Genomic DNA, 8,927 nt, shown 5'->3' with positions numbered 1-8,927 from the left:
TTGCCTTTCTGATTCCTTCTCAAACAAGCCAATGAATGCGACGACGGAGACGGCAACGTGCCCCCGCCACCAGAAGTGGATTCGTCCCCTCCACTCGGGTGCCGTTTGGTCTCCATGCTTAGTGTGGCTACTACCTCTATGCTACTTTAGGCTCTCCTCCGGCCTTTCGATGCCCGTGCTGAACTCCTTCCTAAGCATTTCTTCTTTTCTATTGTCAACTTCCTCCTCCTCGGGCTTCCTGCTTGCTCACTGCTTATCCAGCCACACTTGACATGGCGGCCGGGGGGCGGGGCCAAGGCGGGGCGTGCCCGGCGCGGTGACGCCAGCGCGCTGCGTGTCGGCAGGTGGAGGGAGAAGGGAAAGTTTGGCCCGTGCGTGGGGCTGGGTGGAGGGCGGGACAGAGGGGTTGGGCCCAGGCGAAGCTCCTGTCGCTGCTGCAGCGGAGGCCGAGGCCGGGACGTGGGCCGGGCGGGGGAGTGCCGGCCGTGGAGGAGCAGGACGCTAGGTCGGCCGGCACTTCGAGCCCCCAGCCGCTCTGCCGCGCGGCCACCCCGCGCCCAGGCGCCGTCCGACCCGTGGCTGTTCCCGAGGCGGTTGGTGGGGGCGCGGCAGCAGCGGTTGGGGGTGGGGAGAGGCGCGGCGAGGAGACGAGAGGTCAGCGAGTTTGAGGGAGGACTGAGTGCCCGGCCGCCGTCATGTCCGAGGACTCGAGCGCCCTGCCCTGGTCCATCAACAGGGACGATTACGAGCTGCAGGAGGTGATAGGTGAGAGCTGGCGCCGCGGAGCGGGGAGGCGCCGCTCTGGGCGGCGGGTGACACGCGGGAACGTGGGGACCCACGGGAGCTCCAGGAGCGCGGGACTCCCAGACATTCGCTAGTGGGGCCCGGGGGTTGGTAGGGCGCGTGGTGGAGGCTCCGGGATTGTGCAGCGCGTACGAAGCGGGGAGGGGATTTTGAGTGGCGCGCCTGTGCGGCGGGGTGGGGTGGGGTTTGAGGGGCTCACGAGAGATTTGTGAGCGACAAATGTTTGAACCTGAGCGACAGATGTGTCTGGGTGAGAAAGAATAGTGCAGGCGGGGGACAGGCCTTTACAAGGCGGTGAGAGAAATGGGGTATTGCAGTTGGGGGACACAGCTACCTATTTGTGGGGTTGGGGGATAGGGTGCTTCTGTCCACTCCCTTAATCCGTGCGAGAACCTCCACGAAGTGCCAGGCATTGCTGGGGTGGAGCTGGGGATCCTCTCCAGATGAAGCTGCAGGTACCGCACTAAGCGACGTAGACACAAGTTCCGACTGCTTGGAATTGACTCACTAGTCAGGAAAGTAGACATTAAATTAGTAGACAAATTTTTAAAATATACAGGTTTTGGCAAGTGCTAGGAAGGAAATAAGCAAGATGTTCTGGTAGATAATAACCTGGAGACCTAGTTGGGGCGATATCAAGGAAGATGCTTTTTCTGAGGCGTTGTCATGTAAATTGAGCACTGAAGGAAGAGGAGTCTTGGGAAGTCTTCCTTGGGAAGATTTTTCCCTGTTGAGGGATGAGGAAATGCAAAGGCCTCGAGGAGGGAAAGAGGTTGGTGTGTTTTAGAACCTGAAAGAAGACTGGTAAGGATAGGAAGGTAAGGGAGGGGCCCGATTTTAGGGACCTTTTCAGCCAAGGTAAGGATTTTCCAATGGATCTGGCTGGCTGGTGTGAAATGTATTTGAAAGCGGTCCCGGAATACTAGTTGGCAGAGACCAAAACTTGCACAAACGTGGATTGTAATTCTCAGAGAGGCACAGTGATTGGGGGAGGGTGGGCACTGGGGATGAGGGGAGTATTTGTTGGACAACAATAATCTAGTGATCTTAGAAATCAAAAGGGGATGGGTTTAGCTAGACAGAGGCTCAGTCCAACTGACATGAGCAGACCCCTGTGTATTGGAAGAAGGAGATTGTCTGCTTTGCTAGATCAGCATCCTGTCCTAAAATTAGTTTTATAACAAAGAATGGCTGAAAACTCCTTAGCTGTCCTGGGGGGTATGGGGAGCGGTGAGTGTTTATTGCGATATGTCTGTGTTTAGAGAAACTTTGTCATATTTCTGTTTTTCACTTTACTTACCTCTTGTTTCAGAACAAATCTGGGCTAAGTTTTATCTGAAAGACATCACATTTATTCTTCCTTAAGCCTTTTCATAGATATGCATCCTTATTACATGCTGGGTCTTTGACATGTACTGGTTGGTTCTAAAGACAACTAGCTGGGTCTCTTTCTTGATTGATTGCTTCTGAATCCCTCAGAGTTTCATATTGAAGAAAGAGATTAAATAAGAGATTCCAAAATAATATCCATAAAGTAAGAAATGGGGATCCTTATCATTGTTTTAGAAGAGGAATTTTGCTTTCCTTTCTGGTAAGGTGTTCATCTTTCTCTTGTGAAGAGGAGGGTTGTGGTCATTCTTAATGCCCTTGCTGTTGAGATGGCACAGGGCTCTAGAGCTTTAGAAACTGGTCAATTTGGTGTCCTCAGATGAGTTTGTGAGTGAGCAAAAGGGAGTCTCAGCCCTCTGGGGTAGGGTTAGTCTTCATCTCATTCTTAAGGTAAACCAGGGATAAAAAGTTAAGGACCCCAATGTAATTTGACCACCTTATTTTTAAAAACAACTTTACTCTGAGGTATAATTTCACCCATTTTTAAGTATAAAGTTCACCCATTTTGAAATACAAAATTGAATGATTTTTAGTAAATTTATTGTATTGTACACCAATCAGCATAACCCAGTTTTAGAATGTTTTCATCCCTTCAATGAGATCCCTTGTCCCTGTTTACAGTTAATCCCTGTTCTTAGTCCCTGGCAACTGCAAGTCTACGTATGTTTCCATAGATTTGCCTTTTCTGGACATTTCACATAAGTGGGATCATATGATATATAGTCTTTAATGTTTGGCTTCATTCACTTAGCATAGTATTTTTTCATTAAAAAAATGCCATAAAATCCACCTGTTTTAAGTGTACAGATCTATAGTTTTTAGTAAATTTACAGAGTCAGTCATCACCACAGTCCAATTTTAGAACATTTCCATCATTCCAAAAAAGATGCCTCATGTCCATTTGCAGTCACTCCCTGTTCCCACCCCTGCCAGGCAACCACAAATCTACTTTCTGTCTCTATAGATTTGTCTTTTCTGGACATTTAATACAAATATGATCATATAATATGTGATCTTTTGTGTTTGGTTTCTTTTACTTGGCATAATGTTTTTTGAGATTCATCCATGTTACAGACAGTATCAGTACATTGTTCCTTTTTATTGGACACCACTTGATGGATATTGGGTTGCTTCTGCTTTTTGCCTGTTTGGAATAATGTTGCTATGAGTATTTACATCATATCTTCATGTGAACATGTTTCATTTTTCTTGAGTGGAATTACGGGGTAAATCTGTGTTTAACTTTTTAAGAAATGGACACAGTTTTCAAAGTGACTGTACCATTTTACATTCCTATCAGTGATGTAGGAGGGTTCCTATTTCTCTACATTTTTGCCTTCATTTGTTCTTTGTCTTTTCGATTATAGCCATCCTAGTGGATGTGAAGTGGTATCTGATTGTGGTTTTGTTTTGCATTTCCCTAATGGCTAATGAAGATGAGCTTCTTTTCATGAGCTTGTTTGTTAACTTTTCATATCTCTTCTTTGGTGAAACGTCTATTCATATCTTTTTCCCCTTTGGGTTGCCCATTGGGTTGTTTTCTTATTGTGTTATAGAGGTGTGTGTGTGGGTGTGTATTCATTCTGGGAATGAGTCCTCTACCTGATACATAATTTCAGATATTTTCTCCCAGTCTTTTCATTTCTTAATGGTGTCTTATAAACATAAAAGTTTTGAGTTTTGATTGAGATTAATTTATCACTTTTTTCTTTTTTGTCAAATGTGCTTTTGCTCTTGTATCTAAGAAATCTATATGAACCCACCATTACAACGATTCTTTTTCCTCTGTTTTCTTCTAGGTGTTAGAGTTTTAGCTCTTAGATTTAGGCCTCTGATACATTTTGAATTAATTTTTCTGTAGGGTGTGAAGTAAGATGGACCGTCTTGTTTTACAGATGAAGACATGGAGATACGGAAAGGTGAAATGACTTGTCTAAAGTCAGAGCTAATTACAGGCACAGCCAGTACTGGTGTCCTAATCTAGGATCCTTGTTTCCCGCATCTGCATTTGATTGATTTTTGGAACTAACTGGAAGATGATGATTGTAATCTAACAGAGTAAAGGAAATATCCTTACAATGAAAAAATCTGACAGCAGCAGATATTTTGTAGATAACTCTTTTGAGTGTAGTAGGATTTGTTCTCTTTCGTGTATCCTGTTTTTCATTTTCTAAAATGTGCTCTTTCCCATCAGTTGAGTTTCTGAAAGTTCCTAACATACTAACTCAACTCTTCACACTCTCTCTCATCCCGTCTTCCCAACAGGGAAGAAAAAAATGTTTTTCCTTGAACTACAACTAGTACAAGTAGCAAGGCTCAATAAAGCAATGTATTCTTATTCTTACTTTGCTTCCATACCAAATTGATTGGACTACAATATTTTGTAACAAGCTGTAAGTAGTTTTCAGAATGAATCTTTGTGATTTCTTCAGGTGACCCTCAATTTTTTAGGAAACAAATGGTTAAAGTGTAGGGGGAAAATGGTTTGGGAGATCGTTTGAATTTTCTATTTTCAAAGGATTGTGTTTTAAGGAAGTGTGTATAATGGTGTCTGCTTTCTCAAAGCATATACATTTATTTGAACTGTAATTTTTTTGCATATGTGCTACTTAGAATTATATTTGTGGGGTTAATTTCTTGCATTCTGTTTTGTTCTGTCTTTTTCTGCCAAAATCCTATAGAAAAAAGAAAATTCCCTTCCCAGAACATAATAAAAGCATATAAATTGGGAATTCACAGCATTTCCTTTTGAAGAATTGTATCATCTTAAGCATGCTTTGGCAAAGGTTTGAAGTTTTCAAAGTATGCTTACTTGTAGAAGATGTAGTGTTATTCTCACTGTTAATCATTCATCTTTTCAGTGTTTTTAAGCTCCTTCCTTATCCCTGTTATTGTATTAGAATTTCAGACCAGGTGTTATACTGTATTTGATGTGCATTGAAGCAACTCTAAGAGTATGGACTTTGGGGCTAGACTGACCTGGATTCAGATCTTGGTTTTACCTCTTACTGCCTGTCTGATCTTAGTCAATTTGTACAAATGGTTTTAGTGTCAGCCTTTTGTCTGTAAAATGGGGAAAATGGTCCCTATGTCATCAGGACTATTTTGTGGACCAAGTGTAATTGTTTGTGGAAAGCTTTTAGCTCATATTCAATATTCCATACAATGGTTGTCATCTCTGACTTCCTTTTTTCTCTCCCTTTCCTTGTTGTTACACTTCCTAATTTTTGGTATTGCTGTAAAGTGTGAATATTATATAATTTGGAATCTTGTAACACTTGTAATCTTGCAATATTTAGAATCTTTGTAATGTTTACTGGACCATCATTGCATCTTTTTTTCCCCTTTACTTCCAGATCTCATTCAGGTTTAGACGGATCTAAGGGTTTATGTTGGACATGGCAGTAAAGCTGTGTATGGCCCTGCCACCCATGGTGTTGCCCACAGTACAGTGTGATGGCAAAGTGGGAATCCAGTCTGTCAAGGGCTGTGCCGTGTAGCTTTTGTTTTCGTGCATCTTGAAAAGTCATAGTAAATATTTACTGTTTACCTGGGCCTATTTTAGAAATGTGTTCTTTCAGATCTTGTTTTAGTAAGGTGTGATTCACCTAGCTTTGACACTTAGGTGAAGGCAGTCCACTAACTTTATTCTCTACTTTCCCTCTCCTTTATTATCTTCATTAATTGTTCACTAGCCACTCATTCTGATGTTTAAAGTATTGGTTTCCAAATACGGATTCCAGGATCCCCTCTCTAGCCCCTCCATAAATGTGAAAGACAGCATGCTCTGTAAATAGAGTGATGCTTAATGGGTGGTGTGTTTTCTCCCCCTGATTGGAAGATTTAGCTAAGGTGACATTTTCAGTGAGGCCAACATTGGGCCAACAGCCTCATAGGGTTATATCAAATAGGGTTTGCATTTGGCTGCGTGTAATGGGAAACAAATAATAGTGGCTTAATGAAATACTTTTTTGCCCCCTTTATATAACAGGAAAACTGGAGTGGCAGCCTAGGTGCCAGCAGGCACCCAGACTCCTAGTTTTTCACTCCATTCCACTTAGCGCATGACTTGCATTCCCATAGTTGCAAGATGGTTGTTCCACCTTTAGCCTTGTTTATTTTTAATTGTATTTTTATTTTTTTCACAGAGGTACTGGGGATTGAACCCAGGACCTCGTGCATACTAAGCATGCACTCTAGCACTGAGCTATATACCCACCTGCCTCCACCCCTAGCCTTGTGCTTGTCTTCCAGGTCAGAATAATATGGTAAAAGGACAAAGTCACATGATAACTCAGTTGGCTCCCTTTCAAAGGGCTTTCTTTCCTAGAAGCCTTGCTCAATGACTTCCATTTCTATTTTATTGGGCAGAACTGTGTCATTTGGCCATTTACAAATGAAATGGAGCTTTTTATTTGGGCACATTGTTACTTCAAACAAAATAGGTCAAAGTTGTCCATTAAAGAAGAAGGGAAAATTGTATGTTGGATAGGCAACTAAAAATGTTGGCCTCGGGGTTTTTTTTAATTAAAATAGTTAAATAAGACATTGCAAGTAAATAATTTAACCTGACACATTGTAATCAGTTAATAAATGTTAGCTTTAATCTAAAGAGGCAGTTGCCTACCAATTAAGAGCATGGTGTTGAAACTTCGTGCAGTTCCGGTTTCTAGGCCCCACTCTGCTACTTACTAATTTGTGACCTAAGTCTTAGTTTTGCTTACATTGCTATGTAAGATCAATAATACCTAACTCTTGGGATTGTTGTAAGGATTAGATGAAAAAAAGAAATGCAGGTAAAGAGAGTGCTCAGCACAGTACTTGGCACACAGAGTAAATGCTCAATAAACGTGAACACTTGCGATGGTGATAATAAGGTCATGCCTGTGAAGGATGGGGCTGTTTTTGTGTTTGCTCTATCCCCAGAGAGCAGATTTTTTTTCTAGAAAGTATATGCCACTACTTGATTGACTAATCTATTCAACAAATATTTACTGAACTTCTCTGTGTTGGACACAGTTCTCAATGCTAGAGATAGAGCAATGAAGCAGACAGAAATCCCTGCTTTTGTGGAGTTTATAATCTGGTGGTGATGAAGTGCAGAAGTAAAGTAGGGAAAGGGGTTGGGAACTCCTAGTGAAAGAGGCGAGTTTTGAAAACGTCAGGGAAAGCCTCACTGAGAAGGTGACATTGAGGAAAGACCTGAGGAGGTGGAGAAGTGAATGTTGTGGTTATCGGCGGGAACTTTGTTCCAAGCAGAGAGAGCAGCAGGAACAGAGGCCCTGAAGAAGGAGCATGCTGGCATGGCTGAGGAATAAGGAGGCAAGGCTGGAGCAGAGTGAGGTGGAGGGTGAAGAGGTAGACTGCTTGCGGAGATCAGGGGAGCAAGGTGGTAGGGACGTGTGGTCCTGGCCATCAGACGGTGCGAAGCCCGGCAAGTCATTGTGGTACTTGGCTTTTGCTTGGAGTAAAATTGCAAATCACGGCAGGGTTTTGAGCAGAGGATTAATATGATCTGATTTATGTTTTAAAAGAATAACCCGGGCTGCTATGTGGAGAATACTTCTGTGCGGGTGCGAGGGTGGAAGGAGGGATTATCCATGGGAGAGAGGTAGTAGTCGAGGTGATGAGAAGCACTCAAATGCTGGATATAACATACTGAAGTTAGAGATAGGCCGTTGGGTTAGATGTGAGATGCATCTAAGATCTTTGGCTGAAGCACCCGGAAGGATGGGGTTACTATCTGTTGAGCTAGGGATCACCAGGGTGAACCAGAGAGAGAGGTGATTCATTGCAAAACCATCGGCTGCTTGAATAATTACTCAGTGTATGGCAGTGTGTTTTAATTTTCATCTTTGTATGGAGAAATAGCATGATTTCTATGGTAATGACTGTTCTGTTTCACCAGTTCTAGGAGCTTTAATTTTCAATATGACTCTGACAAGAGGGCTAATTTAGAAAAAGGGTTACAAAATTGTAAATTCCTGTATTTTCCATGGTTCAGGTGACAGTGCCTTAGTCATCTTTCAGAATGAACAGTCTGGGCTAGCTCTTTAGTGAATGTAAAACCTTACTCAAAAATACTTAAAAACAAAATCTTTATTTTATATATCTGTTATTGTGATAGCTGGTCAAAATTTGGGAGGAAAATATCTTCAATTGATTTTGTTCATTTGATTTATTTTTTCTTCACAGGCATGAATAAAATCCATTCTTCTGCCTACTCTTTTAAATTTCTGGCTCTAGTAAAATGGCGAGAGACTCTGAAATTTTTTATTTAGTCCCCCTCATCCCTGTGAGGAGCTCCCTTTCTGTCTCAAGAGATGAGATTACCCGGTTTGAAGGATTTCAGGAGAAAGCCCATTCTTATTTTTCCACATTAATCCATCCTGGTTTGTAGTGTACACTAATGCAGCAGTTAAAAAACCAGCCAGGAGAGGAGAGGAAGAGTGGGAGAGTGGGGACGTGGGGAATGGTGCGTGCAGGATGCATGACGTATAAAATAGCGAGCATCTGAATTAGGGTGCTGTATTGGAAATTGTTTTACATTTTCCTTTTTATTATTCTTCGTATTAGGCCAGTGCTTAGTAGAGGGCATTAGAGCAGTAGCTTTCACACTTTGACTAAACCCTTCCTAACTGGCACCTTTTACACATTTGCATGTGTATTTACACTGAAGTAAAAGTTTTACAGGCTAATGTACTTTTACTGTGTGTAGTACATACTGATGTTTT

At 42.4% G+C, this 8,927-nt stretch overlaps 1 protein-coding gene across 1 annotated transcript in view; it reads left to right on the top strand.

Annotated features, from left to right (window-relative positions):
• Positions 1-354: 354 nt before the first annotated feature.
• The window catches only part of OXSR1 (oxidative stress responsive kinase 1), a 72,366-nt gene continuing 63,793 nt past the window's right edge, over positions 355-8,927 (top strand). The window contains 1 exon segment of the mRNA XM_032459235.1: positions 355-765. Coding sequence (XP_032315126.1) covers positions 696-765 — 70 coding nt within the window. The 5' untranslated portion in view covers positions 355-695.

This window comes from Camelus ferus, chromosome 17, assembly GCF_009834535.1.
Source record: "Camelus ferus isolate YT-003-E chromosome 17, BCGSAC_Cfer_1.0, whole genome shotgun sequence".
NCBI classification, from domain to species: Eukaryota; Metazoa; Chordata; class Mammalia; order Artiodactyla; family Camelidae; genus Camelus; species Camelus ferus.
Note: the sequence above shows the minus strand (reverse complement) of the source record. Positions and strands in the feature narration are given on the sequence as shown.